This window comes from Nelumbo lutea, chromosome 1 (genome assembly GCF_056320005.1).
Source record: "Nelumbo lutea isolate HS-2025 chromosome 1, American lotus-T2T, whole genome shotgun sequence".
Classification (NCBI taxonomy): domain Eukaryota; kingdom Viridiplantae; phylum Streptophyta; class Magnoliopsida; order Proteales; family Nelumbonaceae; genus Nelumbo; species Nelumbo lutea.
Window position 1 is genome coordinate 129964697 of NC_142684.1, and position 21989 is coordinate 129986685.

At 45.0% G+C, this 21989-nt stretch overlaps 1 protein-coding gene across 1 annotated transcript in view; it reads right to left on the minus strand.

The window, feature by feature from the left end:
* Positions 1 to 21989, minus strand: part of LOC148877536 (SCY1-like protein 2 A) — a 116051-nt gene that overhangs the window by 78615 nt on the left and 15447 nt on the right. The window contains exon 3 of the mRNA XM_088942120.1: positions 12030 to 12140. Coding sequence (XP_088798246.1) covers positions 12030 to 12140 — 111 coding nt within the window. The remainder of the gene's footprint in view (positions 1 to 12029; positions 12141 to 21989) is intronic.

Genomic DNA, 21989 nt, shown 5'->3' on the forward strand with positions numbered 1-21989 from the left:
ATCAGGGCCTTATATAGCTGGCCTACATGTATGCAATCATGGAGCGAATAGCTTATGGTGTCAGTGTAACTAACTCTGGGAGGCTCTGCCACGTGTCACGCTAGCCTCTCTGTCTTCTAGTGAAATTCTGCTCGGTGGTGGCCTGCTCCACTCCTATAGTTGGGTTCGGAGGGAGTGTTTGGAAACCTCTCATTCAGCCTAAGATAAGGTTCCCAAGTGGCATCATCTAGAGGAAGCCCAGCCCATTCCACCTTGGCTTCTAGCACAACCTGACCACCTCGTCGAACCCAACAAAAATCCACAATTCTGATAGGCTCCGTTCAATGTCCCCTTCTTCAGTGAATTGGGGTAAGTTGGGTGAGACAAGTGTATGATTTCCCACCGCCTTCTTAAGAAGTGAGATGTGAAACACTGGATGAAGCTTTGAGGTTGTAGGGAGGTCCAACCAATAAGCAACAAGGCCCACTCTCTCCAGAACCTTGTAAGGCCCATAATACCCGGGTGCTAGCTTGTGCCAAACCCGTCTTACTACTGAGATCTGGCGGTAAGGTTGGAGCTTAAAGTAAACGAAGTTACCCACCTAAAATTCTAATGGGCGGTGGTGAGTGTCATAGCGGGCCTTCATTCGTTGTTGGGCTTTTGTCAAGTTGGACTTAAGCAATCTAAGAATCTCGTCTCCCTCAAGTAGACGGGTCTCTACTTCTGCCACCATGGATGACCCATATTCATAAGGTAATATGGGAGGAGGTTCTCTGCCATAAAGAGCTTTGAAGGGTGTCATTCCAGCAGCCGACTGATAAGTCGAATTGTACCAGTATTCTGCCCACGGAAGCCACTGAGCCCACTGTCGATGCTTTTCCCCTATGAAACATCTAAGGTAGGCTTCCAAGCAACGATTAAGAACTTCAGTCTCTGCCCATCAGTCTGCGGGTGAAAACTCGTGGAGGGGTGCAGTTGGGTTCCTTGCAACCGAAAATATTCCTTCTAGAATGAACTCAGGAAAGCAGGGTCCCGATCTAAGACAATGGATCTTAAGGTACCATGCAGCTTGGCGATGTCCCGGATGAAGATGTCAGCCACCATTGCTGCTGTGTAAGGGTGAGGTAATGCAGAGAAATGGTTGTACTTGATGAGACGGTCAACCACTACCATGATAACCTCCTTTCTTACTGAACGAGGAAGACTCGTGATGAAGTCCATGGAAAGGTCTTCCCACACTTGATCTGGAATCTTGAGAGGTTGTAGAAGGCCAGCGGGAGACTGTGACGAGTATTTCTACGGTTGGAAAGTTTGGCATTCGGATACATATTGTAATACATCCTTGCACATTCCTACCCAATGATAGTGGTTGTTGAGCCTCTTTAGGGTCCGTAGCACCCCTGAGTGCCCTCCCAAGGAGGAACCATGAAACAACCTTGACAGTTCAGCTTTATGGGCCGAATTCTGGGCAACAACAAACCGACCCCTAAAGAAAAGATCAGGCCCCACAACTTGGTAACCAGCAACTTGTGAAGGGTCTCGCCTCCACTTATCTCTGATGACCTGCAACTACGGATCAGACCTGGCTTCTTGCTGTACAGCTTCAAACAGAGGGAAGTTGGGCTGAGAGCAGGTCAAATGGACTAACTCTTCTACTCGTGACAGGGCAACAGCTACTCTATTTGCGGGCCCCAAATTATATTCTATGAGGTAGTCAAAGCCCATCAGTTTACTAAGCCATTTTTGTTGCTCCGGGGTGTGCACCCTTTGCTCTGCTATGTACTTCAAACTTCATTGGTCTGTCCTAATAACAAATTGGTGTCCCAATTGGTATACACGCCACTTTTGCACTGCCATTACCACAGCCATCATTACTTTGACACAAGTGGACTGACTTTGATGAGCTATTGAGAGAACCTTGCTGAAACAAGCAATGGGCTGCCCTTTCTGCATCAAGACGACCCCTACTCCTACACCCGACGCGTCACATTCTATTTCAAAGGGCCGAGAGAAGTCTAGAAGAGTGAGGGCTGGAGGGCTGGAAACTGTTGTCTTCAAGTCTTCAAAAGCCCGTTGGGCTTTATCAATCCAACTAAAGGAATCCTTCTTTGATAGACGCGTTAGAGGGGCGGCCATAAGCCCATACCCCTTAATGAAGCGCCTATAATATCCAGTAAGCCCAAGAAAGCCCGCAAAGCCTTTACAGTAGTGGGCTTGGGCCACTTCTGGATGGCGTCTACCTTTTTTGGGTCTGCCATGACCCGACCTGCTGCAACCACATGGCCTAGGTACTGAATTTGTCCTTGTCCAAAGGAACACTTTTGTCATTTTGGCATGTAACTAGTGCCCCTTTAAAGTTGTGAAGGTGAGTTTCAGATGTTCCATATGTGTGTCCCAATCCCTGTTGTACACCAGAATATCATCGAAAAACACCAGAATAAATCGCCTTAGAAATGGCCTGAAGATGTCATTCATGAGGGCCTGAAAAGTGGAAGGGGCGTTTGTGAGTCCAAAAGGCATAACCAAAAACTCATAATGGCCATCGTGGGTCCTAAAGGCCGTCTTGTGGATGTCGGCCTGGTGGACCTGAATCTGATGATACCCAGACCGCATGTCTAATTTGGAGAACACTCGTGCCTCTCCTAACTCATCCAGTAGTTCGTCAATGAGGGGTATAGGAAACTTGTCCTTCACAGTAATCTGATTCAAGGCCCGGTAATCTATGCAAAAGCGCCAACTACCATCCTTCTTCTTTACTAAGAGTACAGGAGATGAAAAAGGGGTGGTGTTGTCTGCATATGCCCTTTTTCCAATAGTTCTCCCACTGCCTTCTTAATTTCCAACTTCTGAAAGTAAGGGTATCTATATGGCCTCACATTGGCCGGATTAGAACCAGGTAAGAGAGGTATCTGATGATCACGAGCCCGGGGTGGAGGTAATTGGTTCGGCTCCTTGAATACATCGCCAAACTGATCGAGTATCGATCGTAAGGCCTTATGTTGGGCTTCTGTGGGGTGAGCACAGCCCTGGTTGTCCAAAATTGGGATTATGGGCCGAATGCCCAAGTGCATAAATATGGGTTGGCCAGCATCCTTGGAGGCCCGTATCATGGAGGCTAAAGTGTCACTTTGCAGACTAGGAGGCCGCACCCCTTGTAAATGACAAGACTAGCCATCCTGGTGAAAATCCATTGTCATTTTGGCCCAATCACATAGAGCAGGGCCCAGGCCACGCAACCAATGAACCCCCAAAGTAATATCAGCCCCCAAGAAATCCAATGGGTGGAGATCCACCACAAAATTATGGCCCTGTATAAGGATTTTTTTCCTTCTTACATACACCATTACACGACATCTGACTCCCAATAGCCACATGAATTGAAAAGAGAGGAGTGGGTTGTATGATCATACCTAGCTGCTTAGCCAAATGGCAAGTGATGAAATTCAAGGTAGAGCCACTGTCAATCAAAATCATCACGGTCCAGCCCACCAATCTTCCTTGTACGTGCATGGACTGAAGAGAGTTGAGGCACATGAGGGCATGTAAAGAGATCTCGACCTCGTCAGGTTTTGGTCTGTCTAGAATCAGTTCATAGTCATTTAAGTGCTCTTGGTCTGTCTCTTCTGGCTCTTCCTCTGTCTGTAGGAGAAACACCCGTTGGACCCGGCATTTATGGCCCGGTCCAAACTTGTCATCACAGTTATAACAAAGGCCTTTCTCGTGTCGGGCTTGCATCTCAACCCATGAGAGATGTTTGAAGGGCATAGTGGGCCAGGGCAATATGGGCTTCTGATGATCCCCAGTCGGTTTCATGGACTGTTGATCGACCCGTGGAGGAGTCCTCAAATTTGGGTAGGTCGGTTTGCTAGCTCTACGAAGGTTGTCGATTCTTTCTTCTTGCAGGCGAGCCAATCCCACCGCAGCCATGACAGTCACCAGACGGAGAGCCCTCACTTCCAGACGGATATCCACTCCGAGACCTCCCACAAAACATCCTACTAAGGCTTTCTCCAACCAGTCGTGTACCCTGGTCGCCATCCGCTCGAACTCGAGTTGGTACTCTGCTATCTTTCCAATCTGCTTCAACCAGGTGATCAGCTCGTCGTAGTCCACGAACGTCGTTGGCCCAAAGCGGATGCACAAAGCTTCGATGAACTCCGCCCAAGTTACTTGGGGATGATTCTGGTGATACCACTAGAGCCATAGAATCGCGTCTCCTAGATGAATGGAGGCGATGGAGACACGCTGGTGTGCGGGAGTTTCGTGGTATTCGAAATATCTTTCTGCTCAGAAGATCCAAGGAATGGGATCTCCACCGGAATAGTTGGGAAAGCTGATCTTAGTGACTTTTCCGGTGGGGTAATCCCCTGTTCTTTGGCTACTGGAAGCAGGGGCTTCCGCTCTTGCTAGGTGACTGGTCTCGCTGGACTGTTGCTGAGAGACGAAACTGGAGACGACCACTTTGAGTTCCTTGAGTTCGTTCAACACCTGGTGAAATCCAACCTCAAGCTGGTCGACCCTTTCATCCACGGTAGTGGAACGTGTCTGTGGCATCGTGAAGCCTGGGATTTGGATAGCCTGGCTCTGATACCAATCTGATGAGTTACCGCTCACCTCGGAAGCCCCTTCGAGGGTGGCTTAATCTCTTGAAACAGAAGCTGGGAGGGAAAGGAGAAAGGTAGGAAGAAAATGACTCAGAGAGAGATGAAAGGGATATTCATTCACGCAACTTATTACATGATCAGGGCCTATATAGTTGGCCTACATGTATGCAATCATGGAGAGAATACCTTCTGGTGGTAGTGTAACTAACTCTGGGAGGCTCTGTCGCGTGTCACGCTAGCCTCTCTGTCTTCTAGTGAAATGCTGCTCAGTAGTGGCCTGCTCCACTCCTATAGTTGGGTTCAAAGGGATTGTTTGGGTCCCAACAGTGTGGTTGATCTACCTTTCCATCTTTGGAAGGATGAAGTAGCAGAAGCCATTGCAGTACTGTGTGGAGCAAGACTGGCTGGTGTTTTTTGGGGAAACCTCAAGTCTGCAGCAATCTTATTAAATGGAGTCAAGCCTGAGGAGATTCCCAGGAAAGTAAACCTAAGAGTTGAAGGAGCCTTCATGGCGGTCTGGTTGGCTTCCTCCATTAAAGCTGAAATGTGAAGGGAAGCTCGAAGGGAGGAAGATGGCAAGGTTGAGGAAGAAACATTACATGGCAGCAAGGGGTTGGTAAACCTGCAAGAAAGAGACATTTACACAAAAAAAGTGTGAGCATGCTTTTGAAAATTCAAAAGCCTTGCCGAAGATGGGAAGTCAGAGACGTGATCAACAAGGTATTGGCTGGGTGTCTGACAGATCATATGCTTTAGCTGTAACAAATGGCGTTAAAGCTTCTTCCTTAAACACACCTGGTTGAATGAGAGAAGGTGAGAAGGGGGCAGTGAAATCCTTTGAACCGAAGTCAAAAGAGATTAAGGGAGTTGAAACGTTGGGTCCCTTAAAAATAAATAGGGCCCAATCTCTACCTAATCCGGGCCAGGTAAATATGAATGGGATTTCTCAAGTAGGTGGGCCTCAGATCCAAAAGAAGAGACCCAATACTTGTTTGTCCCCTCATTGGTGTGTTCTTTGTAAAGCTGATGGGGAGACCGGTTTTCATCTTCTAGTGTCTTGCCATTTTGCAAGGTCTATTTGGGAGTGGACTTGCTCTCTTTTTGGGTGTACCTGGATTCCTCCTTCGAATTTGCAAGGCCTTTTTGATCCTCCTTTTTTCAGGTGGCGTATGAAAAGGGGAAGAACTATGTGGAGAGGACTAAGGGCAGTGGTATGCTGGTCTTTGTGGGAAGAAAGAAATTCCATAATCTTCTTTGATGTAGAGAGAGGTGTTGAAGAATTGAGGGCCCTGATCCACATAAGGGTTATTCAGTGGATGAAGTCGCTAGAGCTTTTCACAGAATATATAGTGGACGATATGCTGAGGAAGTGGGGTGAGATTGCTAGCTGTACCCAGACTAAAGCTGGGGTGAGTGTGTCTTGGACTCCCCCACCTGCGGGCTTCATAAAACTAAACTTTGATGGAAGCAGCATAGGGAACCCCGGACAATCAGGGATTGGGGGTGTCTTCAAGGATGAGAATGGGGTCGTTTCTGCCATGTTCTCAGGCCCAATTGGAGTGGGTGACTCTCAGACCTGAGATCCACGCAGTAATGGAAGGTGTCCAAAAAGCTAGGGAAATGAATATCAGAAAACTTATAATTGAAGGAGACTCGAAGGTGGTGGTTGGGTGGCTGCACAAAGAAGAGAGTGGTTTATGGAGTTATATTAACTTGAAGAGGAAATTAAGATGGCTGGTTCGAGAAATGGAAGTTAAAATCAGTTGGGTAAAAAGAACAGCTAATCTTTTGCTGACGGGTTAGCTAAACAAGGGGTTGCGTCAGAAGTTTGAATGTTTTTGATGAAATTTGAATTTCTCCCTTCCCGGAAAATCACTACAATGGGTTGCGTCAGAGAGATTAAACAGGGTGTCGCCAAAAAAACGCAACCCAAGGAGTATCAGGCGAAGTGATTTAGAGGAGCCGAAGCAGTATGATCACTCTGGGGAGGAAGATTTCAGTGACACTGATTCAGACGACACAATAAGCTTAGGGAGCATCGACCTAAGTGGCTCGAGGAATGTTTTTGATGAAGATAGTTTGAGCACGGAGGTACTATTTCAAGAGAACAAGAAAGAAGCTGAATTACAAACAGATGAGGAAGATGTGAATGTTATGGATCGGCCAGCAAAGGTTGCGGTTCAGGTGCCACCCGTACCTGCAAGGGAAGTCAATCCAATAGTTCAGGAAAAGCAGGATATGATGGTGGTAGGGAACAAATCTAACGCTCTGATCTGTAATGTAACACCAAAAGAAGGGCAGCACTGGAAGACTAATTCAGTTGTTAAAGCAAACAGGGTATTGAATCACAGTGTGAACTCTCTAATGCAAGCTCAATCACAAGGAACAGATTTAGGCCCACCTCCTTACGCAAGTCCCCCTCCCTTGGAATATGTCCCCGCGGTCCCCAACAATGCAGGTACTGCTGTCCATTCAGTTTTGGTTACTAATGTGCCTTCTGTGCTTGAAACAGATACTCTAGCATCCCGAGCAGAAGTTCCAGTTGGGGGGAAGAGAAGAGAGATTGGCAACTCTAAGAGTGAACTGAGAGAGGGAGAGGTGGCATTTGAAGAGAGACAGGAGGAGGAATTAGAGAGAATTTGGGAGAGGATATGCGCATTGTTGGAGTATAAAGAGAAGGAGGAGGAATTAGATCAAAGGGAGAGAGTAGTAACTTCTCAAGAAAAAGACTACTACAAAAGCTCCAATTTGGGGGGAGAGGTGGATGAAGCTAGTGCATTAACTAGGAAGACTGAGGGGTAATAATAGAAGGAAAAAGAAAAAGAGATCAGAAGTGAAGAGATTAATTTCAGATATTGAGGGTGATATTGAATTTAGTAGGAGAGGGGAAAGAAGAAAGATTCTACTGTAAGATGGAGTCTTTGGGGAAGGGTTTTTTGAAAGAAGTGTTCAATGAAAATCATCAGCCAGAATGTGAGAGGTTTGGGAAGTGAAAGAAAGAGAAGGACAATTAAAGGCCTATTAAGAAGAGATAAACCGGACATAGTCTTCATACAGGAAACCAAGCTGGCAGAATTGGATAGAAGATGGGTCAGAAGTGCATGGAGATCAAGAGGAGTTTGTTGGACTTCTGCTCCTTCTTGTGGAGCCTCTGGAGGTCTAGACGTCTAGTAACCTTATGGAGGGAGGATGTTGTAGAATCAGTGGAGGAGCTAATAGGGAGATTTTATGGGTCTTTAAAGGTTAGGAATGTGGGGGATGGCTTCACCTGGGTTCTAACCAATGTCTATGGGCCATATACGTATAGAGAGAGGAATGAGATGTGGGAAGAATTGTATGGCATACGAGGTCTATGGGAGGACCCTTGGTGTCTTGGGGGGGATTTTAATGTAATTAGGTTTTGTAATGAATCTAATAACCCCCAAAGAACAATTACAACCAACATGAGAATGTTCAATGAATTCATTAATACTTGTGGTCTAAAGGATTTACCCCTTTTACAAGCCAATTTTACATGGTCTAATTTCCAAGAAAACCCCCTCTGTTCGAAATTAGATAGGTTCCTCTTTACTGAAGAGTGGGAGAACCATTGGAGGAACCTGATGGCCAGAGCTTTACCAGAGTCACTTCTGATCATTGCCCTATCTAGTTAAGTCCTGAAACATTAGCCTCTGGTCCACGGCCTTTTAGATATGAGAATATGTGGTTAACTCGCCCGGATTTTGTGCACTTGATTGGGGAGTGGTGGAGAAAAGACTTAAGAGGGGTGAAATGGAAGGGAGTGAGATTCCACAAAAAGTTGAAAAGGTTGAGATCCAAAATCAAAGAGTGGAATATGGAACACTTTGGAATGATAGAGGAGCAAAAAAGTAACTTGGTGTATAGGATTGAGGAACTAGATTCCAAAGAAGCCCAAAGGATGATGAGTGAGCAAGAAAGGGTTCTGAGAAGAAACCCAAAGAAGGATCTGGAAGAGGTTCTTCTGAGAGAGGAAATTTCTTGGAGGCAAAAGTCAAGACACAAATGGATTAAGGAAGGGGATAGAAATACAAAATTTTTCCATGCATTGGCTAATGGGAGGAGAAGAAAAAAATACGTGGTTAAGATAGAGGTGAATGGGAAGGAAGTCACAAATCAAGATGAGATTGACAAATTGTTTGTGGATCATTTCAAATCATTCTATAGGAAACCATTGAATAATAGGCCAACATTGGAAGAACTGGATTGGACTAGATTGTCTGAAGAACAAATAAATTGGTTAGAAAGGGACTTTAGTTAAGAAGAGATCAAACAGGCGGTGTTTTCAATGGATAGATCCAAAGCACCTAGTCCAAATGGCATCACAATGGCTTTTTATCAAGACTGTTAGTATGTGGTTAAAGAAGACCTTGTTGGGGTGTTTCAGGAATTTGCAGATATAAAAAAAAAAGGTAACCCCTGGAGTTAATGCTACTTTCTTAGCCCTAATCCCAAAGAAGGTAGATGCAAAGGACCCTAAGGATTTTAGGCTGATTAGTCTGGTGACAAGCATCTATAAAATCCTGGCTAAAGTGTTGTCTCTGAGAATTCGAGTAGTACTACCCTCCATCATTAGTTAAGCACAAGGTGCTTTCATGCAGGGAAGGCAAATAACGGATCAGATCTTAATAGCCAATGAGTGTGTGGAGGACATCAGAAAGTCGGGGACTCAAGGTTTTGCATGTAAGCTAGATTTAGAAAAGACTTATGATCTTGTGGATTGGAGTTTTTAATTAGAGGTCCAAGGGTGTTGTGGTTTTGGAGATAGATGGTGCAACTAGGTAAAGGGTTGTATTAGCTCCTGCCATTACTAAGTCTTGGTTAATGGGGTCATCAAAGATTTTTTCCCAGCTTGTAGAGGCCTTAGACAAGGTGACCCACTCTCCCCGTTTCTTTTCACCTTAGTTGCAAATGTCTTCAGTAGATTAATCTCTAAGGCAGATAGGAAAGAGGAAGTGAGAGGTTGGAGGATTGGAAGGAACAATGTTCGGGTAACCCACCTACAGTTTGCCGATGATATCATAATATTTTGTGAAGGGGGTGATAGGCAAGAAGTGAAGAATCTCAAAGCATTGCTACAACACTTTGAGAATGTCTCCAATTTGAAGATAAACCTGGATAAGAGTTGTGTGGTAGGTGTTAATATGAATGAAAGGATTCTTCAGTCTGTAGTAGATTGTTTAGGTTGTCCCATTTCTTCTTGGCCCTTGCAGTACCTAGGTCTCCCTGTAGGAGCTAACCCAAAGGAGAGTAGATTTTGGACCCCAATTCTAGAAAAAGTTGAGAAAAGATTAGCTTCTTGGAAAAAGAACTACATCTCTATAGGGTGTAGAGTGACTTTATTGAGAGCTACCCTAGCAAACCTACCAGTCTATTTTTTCTCTATCTTTAGGATTCCTAATAGGGAGGCTAAGAAATCGGAGAGGTTAATGAGATCTTTTCTGTGGGAGCCTGGGAGGAAAAGAAAGATCACCTAATCAACTGAGAAATAGTTTGTAGGAGTAAAGAGGAGGGTGGATTGAGATTAGGAAGGTTAGCTCTCAAGAATAAAGCTCTTAGGGAAATGGTTGTGGAGGTGGCCTAGAGAAAGGGAGAGGTTGTGGCATGAAGTGAAAGCTAGTATACATGACAGACTGGAAAATGGATGGGATGCGGGTGTATCACGTCAAGCTACGTTGGCATCTCCTTGGAAAGCAATCTAGAGTATCCTCCCTCAGTTTCTCAACTTTGTCAGGTATGATATCAAATCTGGTGGCACTGTTTTATTTTGGGAAGACACTTGGGTGGGTACCATTGCCCTTAAGGACAAGTTCCCAGCTTTCTATTCTCTTTCCCTTTACAAGGAAAAAGCTATCTCTCATTTTCTCCAATCTCTTACTTCACCCTCATCCTTAAGTTGGGACTTTGGCTTTCGGAGAGGTTTGAGGGATGATGAACTTAGTAGTGTTTCAGTTGTTGTCTCTTATTGGCAGTGTCTTTCTGGACCCTATTAGTTTGGATGTGAGATTATGGTCCCCTCATCCAAACGGCTTTTTCACTTGTGCTTCCTTTTTTAAGTCCCTTTGCTCTTCCATGGGACAGTTGGGTTATACGGACTAGACCTGTTCCACCTAAAATTATTATTTTCTACTGGGAGGTGTTTTATAGAAAGATTAATATTTTGGACTGCTTGCAGAAGAAAAGGCCTTTCATGTGTTTGTCCCCTAACTGGTGTGTACTTTGCAGGGCTAGTGGTGAGGATTGCTCCCACCTACTTGTATCTTGTTCCTTTTCTAGTGCTATTTGGAGTTGGATTTTTTATTTGTTTGGGTGCAAGTGGAATCTGTCCACAAACTTAAGTCAACTGTTCGATCCTTCTCTTTTTGTTTGGCCTACAAAAAAAGGAAAAATGATGTGGAGATGTATTAGAGCAGCCACCTTGTGGACAATCTGAGAAGAAAGGAATGCAAGGGTTTTTTCTTTTTTTTTTTTATCAATAGGAATGCAAAGGTATTCAAAGAAAAGGAAAGAAGCATTCAGGCTGTTGAGGATTGTATCTTGACTAGGGCCATTCATTGGTTAAGAACTATGGACTTCTTTCATACATTTTCCTTTGATGATATTTGGAGAAACTGAAAATCAGTGGCCAATAGCCATACGAGGAAGGATAGGGAATTTGCAGTGTGGAAGCCTCCACCTGAAGGTTGGGCAAAGCTGAACTTTGATGATAGTAGCCAAGGAAACCCAGGCCCATCAGGGATAGGAGGGGTGCTGAGAGATAAGGAAAACAATATTTTAGTCTTGTTTTCAGGCTCTGTAGGAATAGGAGACTCTAATAGAGCTGAGATTTTAGCGGCTGTACAAGGTATTCAGATTGTGGAACAATTAAGAGTTCAGCATTTGGTAGTTGAAGGAGATTCCAAAATTGTTGTGGGATGGCTGACAGATCTAGCTTCAGCTATGTGGCAATACAGAGACTTATTGAGGAAAGTCAACTGGCTCACAAGAAACATGACAGTTACCTCTCTTTGGGTGGGAAGATCAGAAAATACCTTAGCGGATGGGCTAGCTAAGCAAGGGGCTTCAAGGGAACATTTATGTTGGGCTGCTATAAGTTTATTTCTGTTTATTCCTGTTTTTAATTTGATGTAATACTTTGTTAGAAGAGGTAACAGCTCGTGCCTCTTCATGGGTTTTGTATTGCCTTAATTTTCTGGATTAATAAATTATCTTCGTTCATCAAAAAAAACAAGGAAAAACACTGGAATATTAATAATGGAAATTAATTCATGTCAACCAGAAAACCCAATTCTCAAATCCTTTCTTATATTTAAAACCAATCATATTCATAGCAGCAATGTTATACCAAATTATCAAATAAGAGAAAACATAAGAAGCAAACAAATGAAGGAGTGACCTTCATTCACTCATAATAAAGAATCCACTTACAGCATAATGAAATGGCTGCACATTGGTCACGTCACCTGAGGTCTGATCTGCAGAAACAGCAAAACCAAACCCACCAAGTTTCCAAGCTCCACTGGAAGTAATAAAGACAGTCTGCATCACCAAGATTTGATTAATGCTATGCACGAAATATGACCCTCTGGCCCCAAATGACCAAAAGATCTGGGTTCTAGAACGACAGAGACATAAACTGCAGGAAATACTACCACATGGAATAAATATTAAAGTTTCCATCACACAATAAAAGTGGAAGGAGATACCAATCTAGTTCCTAGATCATTTTCAGTTTGGATAATTAAATCCCCATCATGCATGAAGAACATACAAGCTAAGAACGTGATGATTTGCAAGCAAACCATTTTTACAGTCAACACCATAGTTTTAGAAAAACATTTCCATTCGAACTTACACCCATAAAAAAATGTGTACAATCACAAGAAAAGATACAAGCAAGGCTGAAAATTAATCTACTAGCATGAGCCATAATTAGCTGGAAAGGACGTTGCCGTAACAGAAGAGAAGAGGGCATTAAAGAAAGAAGCACACGAAAAAAGACATGAGGGACAGACTAACCACACTCAACTGTGAAACAAGGGTCCAAAAAAAAACAAGACTCAAAAGACTATGAAATTCATCAAGAGCCCCCATTTCAGACTCTCCCAGCCCTCTTCTCAACCCTAGATCCTAAGCACCCCTAGCACAATGGACAGAGTAGACAGGTTTTTGTTCTTGTAGGGAGACGGCATAGATAGAATAGAACCTTTCTTTGAGAGGCTTTCCGCTAACCAAATGTCCTCCCAGAAAATGACTTTATTACCAGCATAAGCATCATAACTTACAAAAGGAAGGAACAAAGGAAGAGTACCATGAGTAGCAGCATTCTCTGCTTGAGACAAAACCCTGTTGTACCTTTCAGTTTCAGCTCTGGCAAACTCAACTCATGGAGGACCAATGGCCACTGCATCAGTAACAAACAAGACAACATTTGCACTGCCCTTCCTGCCATTATTCCCATTATTCTTCTTAAACTGAGCTGGTAGCCTGGTACTAAGTGTGGATGCAGCTTCCTACATGTCTCACGTGTATATTTTGGCTTCTTGCAATAGTCACATGCACACTTCCTCCTTTCCATCTGTACCACCACCCTTGTTTTGGGTCTTAGATATGGATAGGGTTGCATTATCTCTACATTTTTACGTAATATAGCACTCCTCCTGCTCACCTCACTGTGAACTAAGGAGTAAGCCTGTGAGAGAGATAGGTCTCCATGTGTGAGGATGTGCTGTCAAGTGATGTCATATTCCTGATTCAACCTATCCAGGAGGAATTCAAAGATTTTTTTTGAAGATACAAATAAAATTCATTAAAATAAAAGACAGAAAGCTGCAACCTAGCAGGTGACAAGGCACAAAAAGAAAAAAACAAAAGACCTACTAGGGAGCAGAGATACAGGATTACAAATAGCTACCCAGGTGTGAGGATGTGCTGTCGAGTGATATCATATTCCTGATTCAACCTAGCCAGGAGGAATTCAAAGATTTTTTTTGAAGATAAAAATAAAGTTCATTAAAATAAAATAAATAAAAGGAGAGTTACAACCTAGCAGGTGATAAGGCATTACCTGCACAACATAGGGAAGCAAAAAGAAAAAACAAAAGATCTGCTAGGGAGCACAGATACAGGATTACATATAGATATCCAGGTTACAAAGAAGGAATCTCAAGATACTTCCCAAATAATCCCCTAAATCCTCCCTAGAGACATGTTCAAATTCTGGAGTTGCAAGAACCCAATCCGCTACTGAGTTGCTGACAGCTGCCACAATCTTGTCCAAATTCCAGTATTATTCTTCAAAAATTCTTCTGTTTCTTTCTCTCCAATGTTCCAACAAATTGCAAACGGTAAACAGCTCCAAATCATTTTTGCTTTCTTGCTTCCTCTTAATTTTGGCCATGAAGAGAAAATTCCTGCAACAGTGCCTGGCTGAAAGTTTGAGACTCCAAAAAAAGATGACTGACAGATTCCTCCCGTTCTTTGCATAGGACACACATATTAGCAAGCTGAAGCCCCTGGATTTCAGATGGTCCACAGTCAGAATACTATCCATGGCAACCAGCCAGGCAAAGAACCAGATTTCCCCAAACAGTTGCTACCTGATCTGAATCTGAAATATTTCTGATGAGAGCCATATAATTTAACAGTAAACTTCCCATTTGAGCATTCTTTCCACCAGAATTCATCCCTTGACTGAGCTGAGATCTTCACTTTCTCTAACCTTTTTTTATCAATGAAAATTTTTATTAATTAAGATGCTTTAATATACAACAAGAAGTTACAAAGAAATCGGCATAGAAGCTGACCCAAGACAGAATTACAAATTTGCCCAAAACATATCTGTTCTTTGAACCCCTTGCTTTGCTAAGCTATCAGCCAAGCTGTTGGCCAATCTCCTAACCCAACCCACCTGAATAGACAAATTTCTTGACATCCATTAGAACCTTCTGAAATCATTCTTCAGCTGCCAGGTCACTCCTTCCCCTTTTTGCAACCATTTTATCACAGTTTTTGAGTCTCCCTTGATGATCAGTCTATTAATCCCCAGCTCTTTGGCCTTCTCAACCCCATATACTGCAGCTAGAAACTCTGCCTCCACAGGACCAAAGAACAAAACAAAAATGGAACCATTTTCATTTCTAATGACCCCACCAATACCTGAAGGGCCTGGGTTACCCACACAGCTCCCATCGAAATTCAGCTTCATCCAACCCTTTGTTGGAGGGGACTAGGTCTCACAAACCTGTCGCCTCATAGTTGATGAAGCAGCAATAAGTCCCCAAACCCAGAAGAAGTCTTCAACTTTAAAATCTGAGAACTGCTTTAAACTTTTTACCCAATGTGCCACCCTCAATGTTATTGTTTCCACTAGAGCCTCCGTGCATTTTTCCTTACTTTCAAATATTCTATCATTTCTTTCCTCCCAAATGGTCCAAAGTATTGCTGCCCTAGTGCACCTCGAGAGAATCCTTCCCCTCCTTGTCTTACCACTGCAACCATTAGGGTTGAGTAAGCCTTCCAACCGGTCAGGAGAAGACCACCTGCACCCAAAAAGGAAAGTAAACCAATTCCAAATAAAGCTGACAAAAGGGCATGATAAAAAAAGGTGGATAGCAGTCTCACCATTCAACTTACACAGGACACACCAGTTAGGGGACCAGCACCAATTTGGCCTTTTCCTTTGAAGTACATCAAAGGTATTAAAACAACCATGAAAGACTTATGAACAAAAAGCACTGATTTTAGGGGGAATAGGATGGCACCAAATTTCTTTGACTGGAAACTGAAGAGAAGACTGTGTGGCAACCATCAAATGAAGAAAGGATTTACAAGAAAAAGATCCATCAGAATTAGGACCCCAAATTCTAGAATCTGACCCACCTTCCCCCAAGAAAACAGAATCAACAATCCTAACAACTCAGAGACTGCTAGCAGTTCAGACTCTCTAAGATTCCTATTAAAACCAAGGTTCTAATTCAATCCTGGAAGGTGAGAATGATGGTTTAGGAAGTCAGAGATAGGCTTACCCTTGAACCTAGACAGATCACAAAGAGAATGAAATTTCTCCCCTAAAGGAGTATCCCCAATCCACAAATCCTCCCAGAATCTGATTTTACTACCAGAATACAAATCATACTTGATGAAATTAAGGAACATAGGGAGGACATCATGGATGGCCTTCCAGGGAGCAGCCAGGTTAGCCCTACGTAGACAGCCAGCATCCCATCCGTTGCACGACATGCCATGAATGCTTGCAACCACTTTGTGCCATAATTTCTCATTTTCATTTGAAAACCTCCAAAGCCATTTGCCCAAAAAAGCCTGATTCTTCATTCTAACATTACCAATTCCCAAACCCCCTTCCTCTTTCAATTTACTCACCTTCTCCCATCTAACCAAATGATCCTACTTTGTTTCCCCTGGTTCCCATAGAAAATCCCTCATGATTTTTTCAACTTTTACTCGCTATCCTTTGTGGTATCCTAAACACTGACATATAGCACACTGGGAGATTTGCTAGAGTGGATTTAATTAGGGTTATTCTCCCCCCCCCCAAATGAAATATAATTTCCTTTCCACACTGTGTTATGGACGCATTCCTCGGGAAAAAGTACCATCGCCGCCGGCAGCAACAGCAGTGATTCAATGATCCTCGTCCTACCCAGTTCGGCAACAGCATATTAGATTATATCATCTTGCTTGTTCTTATCTTATTCTATTGCTCTTATCTTATCTTATTAGTGAATTATCAGATTAGGATTAACTTATCTTATCCTTAGCAAGATAGAACTGGAAGTCTCCCTATTCAGCAAGGAGACTCCCTAAGATTAGGACTCTTGTAATCTCCTATTTTAGGAGACACCATTATTGAATGAGATATCGAATATTCAGTTAAAGAAGTGAGTTAGGAGAGCTGGTGATCTCTTGAACAAATCACCAAGGTGCCAAGATAGGTTCAGCAAGAGCAGGAAGGAACAAGGGAAAACAAGAGGTTTTCCCCGTGGACCGACCCGTGACGAGATCCTATTCTCGAGCCCTCAACAACTTGGTATCAGAGCAAGGCGTCATGAGAGATCTAGAGTAGCTGCCATCCAAGGTCCACGACCTCGAGCACCAACTCGTGGAGACCAGTTCAGAAGTACGTGAGATCAAAGACGAGGTAAGGGAGCTACGACGTCTGATGGAGTTGTTCCTTTCTAACAAGGAAAGGAACACTGAAGGAGGGACAGCCACTAGCGGCCGCCGACCAGATCTACCAGAGTCTTCCGGCAAACAGCAGTCCGTTAGACAAGGAGCCGCAATCATCCCCAAGTACAGCAGGTTGGAATTTCCGTCGTACAACAGCAACGGAGACCCCTTGGGCTGGCTGTATCAGTGCGAGCATTTTTTCGGAATCAGCGGACAGATGACCGGGATAAGATAAGTCTCGCCGCCTTTCATTTAACAGAGGAAGCACGACTTTGGTTCTATCGGTTAGAGCAAGAAGAACCCGGGCTCAGTTGGCCCCAGTTTAAGTCCTATTGCCTCCTTCGGTTCGGACCCCCACTGACCAGCAACCCCCTAGGTGAGCTGATTAACCTTAAACAGACCGGAACGGTGGCAGAATACCAGCATCAGTTCCAAACCCTCCTCGCAAGGGCATCCTCCGTGCGACCGGACCAGCAGGTGGACATGTTCACAACAGGGTTAGCAAAACCCCTGCGGGTGGATGTCGAAATGCAGAATCCCCCAAATTTGGTTACAGCCATGAACTTAGCCCATGCGTTCGAGCGCAAGCTGCAGCTCAGCCGCGGGACCTACAATGTGGGTCATCCACCGAACTCATGGGCACCTCCAAAATCAGCGACAGCGACCCCCCTCTTCGGCAGCCAGCCGGGAACTGAGATCTCACACAACCACCACCTCTAGATCGGTGACAAGTGCAAGTAGCAACATGGCCGCTCCACCCATTAAGCGGTTGACCAGGGCAGAAATGGCAGAACGCCGAGCGAGAGGCCAATGTTTCAACTGCGATGACCTCTACTCGGCAGGACATAGGTGCAAGAGGCTTTTTTGCCTCCTAGTCGATGAGCAAGAGGAGGAAGAAGAACCCGTTGTATTCGAGTCGGAGATCTCCCTCCATGCGATCACCGGTATTAAAACCTCTCAGACCATGTAGTTACAAGCACAGGTGGCAGGTCAACCGGTGCGCATTCTTGTCGATTCAGGGAGCACACACAACTTCATAAGTGAACATGCCGCCCTTCAGTTAAAACTACCAATGGAACTCCGGCCACAACTACAAGTAGCCGTCGTGAATGGTGAAAGAGTTCATAGTCCGGGAATCTGTAAGAGCGTCCCGATACAAGTCAATTCTGAACTATTTTTTGCTGATTTATTTGTACTCTCCTTGGATGGGTTCGATGTTGTTCTTGGGGTCAAATGGTTAATTACCCTAGGCCCGATTTTATGGGACTTCAGTGCACACACAATGACATTCCACCTAAATGGGAAGCAAGTTTCATGGCACGATTGCAAGGTTAAAGAGAGGACACCACAGGTCCATGCACTTCAAACAGAACCGGCGACCATGGAAAGACTCCTCGCCGAGTTTTCAGATATATTCCAGGAACCCAAGGGGCTCCCTACTCCCCGAGCATGCGACCATCGAATTCCTTTGGTGGCAGGTTCAGAACCAGTCGTTGTCCGGCTTTATCGCTACCCTCACCTACAGAAGGACGAGATAGAAAAGCAATGTACAGAGATGCTGAAACAAGGGATCATACGCAAGAGCCACTCTCCTTTCTCTTCGCTGGTTTTGTTGGTGGCGAAGCATGATGGAACTTGGAGGTTCTGTGTTGACTACAGAGAACTCAACGACCGGACGATCAAGGATAAGTTCCCTATTTCCGTTCTGGAGGAACTGCTGGACGAGCTGCATGGTGCTCAGTACTACTCTAAGTTGGACCTCAGGTCCGGATACTTCCAGGTTCGCATGGTTCCCGGTGACGTGAAAAAGACTGCCTTTCGAACCCACCATGGCCACTTCGAATTTTTAGTCATGCCATTCGGTCTCTCCAACGCCCCATCCACATTCAAGTCATTGATGAACGAGGTATTTCAGCCCCATCTGCGCAAATTTGTTTTAGTATTCTTTGATGACATCCTCGTTTATAGCAAATCATGGGTAGAGCATTTGCACCATCTGCGGACCGTTTTTGAGCTCCTACGCCAACACAAACCCTTCCTCAAATGGTCCAAGTGCTCCTTCGGGGAGCGACAGATTCTTTATCTTGGCCACGTCATCCACGGGCAGGGTGTGACGGTTGATAGTTCCAAAATTCAGGCTATCAAGGAATGGCCCAAGCCTCAATCAGCCAAGGCCTTACGTGGGTTCCTCGGATTAACGGGTTACTACCGCAAATTTGTACAGAATTATGGACTGTTGGCAGCCCCGTTAACCAACTTGTTAAAGAAAAATTCCTTCCAGTGGGACGATGCAGCCGATGCAGCTTTTCTAACACTGAGAAATGCCCTATCTTCCACCCCAGTCCTGCAATTACCAAATTTCGCTCTCGAATTTACAATCAAGTGCGATGCCTCTGGAATGGGTATCGAGGCCGTGTTACAGCAGCAAGGGCACCCGATTGCTTTCTTCAGCCGCAGACTGGCCGATCGGCACCTAAAACTTCCAGCCTATGAGCGCGAACTAATCGGCCTAGCCCAAGCCGTCCAGCACTAGAGGCCGTATTTGTGGGGGCGGTCGTTCGTCGTCAAAACTGATCATTACAGCCTCAAATACCTGTTGGAGCAACGTCTCACCACTTCCCCTCAGCAGCATTGGGTTAGCAAACTGCTCGGGTTCGATTTCCGGGTGGAATACAAGGCGGGATCCTCAAATCACGCAGCTAATGCCTTGTCTAGGCGAGATGAAGACGCAATGGCTCTTTGTGCAATTTCCCAACCCCGGATCTCCCTGTTAGACGACATTAAGGCAACACCACAATCTCCGGAATGGTCGCTCCTAGTCCAGAAGATCCAGTCCGGCGCTGCCAACTCCAATTGGTCGCTTCACAACGAGTTGGTACTATATAAAGGCCAGGTACATCTTCCGCCTGACTCCCCATTGATTTCGACCACCATCACCGGCATCCATAACTCCACCCATGAAGGCGTTCAGAAGTCGCTACACCGCGTCCGGGCTGAAGGCGGTGATGGTGGTCGAAATCAACGGGGAGTCAGGCGTTTATATAGTACCAACTCGTTGTGAAGCGACCAATTGGAGTTGGCAGCGCCGGCCTCCTTCAGCCCCTTTCGATCCCGGCACAGATCTGGGCCGACATTTCCATGGACTTCATTGAGGGACTACCCAAGGTAGATGGCAAATCGGTCCTCTTCGTGGTAGTAGATCGCTTCTCTAAGTATGCCCACTTCATCCCTCTATCACATCCATACAGTGCCACTTCAGTTGCCCTCGCCTTCTTTCAACATGTTTTCCACTTACATGGGTTACCAGAATCCATCGTCAACAATAGGGATCCGGTTTTCACTAGTGCCTTCTAGAAGGAGTTATTCAGACTACACGACACCACCCTGGCCTTCTCCTTAGCTTATCATCCACAGACCGACGATCAGACGAAGGTGGTCAACCGCACGATCAAGATGTATCTCCGTTGCTTCGTAGGGGATCAACCGCGACGGTGGGTGGATTGGCTTCCTTGGGCCGAGTACTGTTACAACACGGCCTACCATTCTTCCCTCGACATGACTCCCTTTCGCGTCGTTTATGGCCGGGACCCTCCTCGCTTGCTGTCCTATGAGCCCGGTTCTACTCCTTTGGAAGAAATTGATCATTCCTTACAAGAACGCGACACCCTCCTAGCCGACGTCCACCTTCGCTTACAACAGGCCCAGCTCCGCATGAAGCTCAATTATGACAAGCACCACTGGGAACTGTCGTTCGAACCAGGACAATTTGTTTGGTTAAAACTCCAGCCCTACCGGCAACGCTCCTTGCGCCACAGGGCTGCCCCGAAACTGGCCCCTAAGTTCTATGGGCCCTTCAAGGTTCTACAGCGGATTGGCAATGTGGCCTACCAGCTGGAATTGCCAAAGAACGACCGGATTCATGATGTTTTCCACATCTCCTTGCTGAAATCATTTACGGGTGATCCTCCGGACCAAGTCCCCTCCCTACCGCCCTTGAAAGATGGCAAACTTGTTCCCCAGCCTAAGGCTCTCACCCGCTCTCGTTTCAATCGAGGAATTCTTGAAGTATTGGTGGAATGGGGTAGCTTACCATCGGCCGAAGCCACCTAGATTCCATTGGCAGAGTTCCAAGCCACGTATCCGGAGCTCGAGCTTGAAGACAAGCTCTTAGTCCAGGAGGGGAGTAATGTTATGGACGCATTCCTCGAGAAAAAGTATCATCGCCGCCGGCAACAACAGGAACCTGACCCACCGCCAACAGCAGCAGTGATTCAATGATCCTCGTCCTACCCAGTTCGGCAATAGCAGATTAGATTAGATCATCTTGCTTGTTCTTATCTTATTCTATTGCTCTTATCTTATCTTATTAGTGGATTATCATATTAGAATTAACTTATCTTATCCTTAGCAAGATAGAACTGGAAGTCTCCCTATTCAGCAAGGAGACTCCCTAAGATTATGACTCTTGTAATCTCCTATTTAAGGAGACACCATTATTGAATGAGATATCGAATATTCAGTTAAAGAAGTGAGTTAGGAGAGACGGTGACCTCTTGAACAAATCACCAAGGTGCTAAGATAGGTTCATCAAGAGCAGGAAGGAACAAGGAAAACAGGAGGTTTTCCCTGTGGACCGACCCGTGACGAGATCCTATTCTCGGGCCCTCAACACACCACCAATCGTTTCTCTATCCTTTCCACCACCGGAGACTAAAAACTAGCAGATCTAGGATTAACCCCAAGGGGTAAACCCAAGTATTTCATTGGCCACTCACCTTTCTCACAACCTAGAGAACTTGCCAGAAATCTCACTTCATCTTCTTCAATGTTGACTCCAACCAGTAAGCTCTTTGACCAATTAATCCTCAAATTAGACATCTTCTCAAAGAGATTCACAACCACCCTCAAATTTTCCACTCCCACCCTACTTCCTCCATCACAGAAAATAAGAATGCCATCTGCAAATTATAAATGAGTTGCTAAAACATTGTCCCTCCCCACTGACCATCCCCTGAATAACTGCACCATTTGCTCTTGAAATCAATTTACTTAATGCTTTAGCAATCAAGGTAAAAAGAAAAGGAGAGAGGGGGTCACCTTGCCGAAGACCACGGAATCCTTCAAAGAAATCATACACTGTCCCATTAACTATAACTGAAAAATGACAAGTTCGCAGGCATCCCATGATCCATTTACACC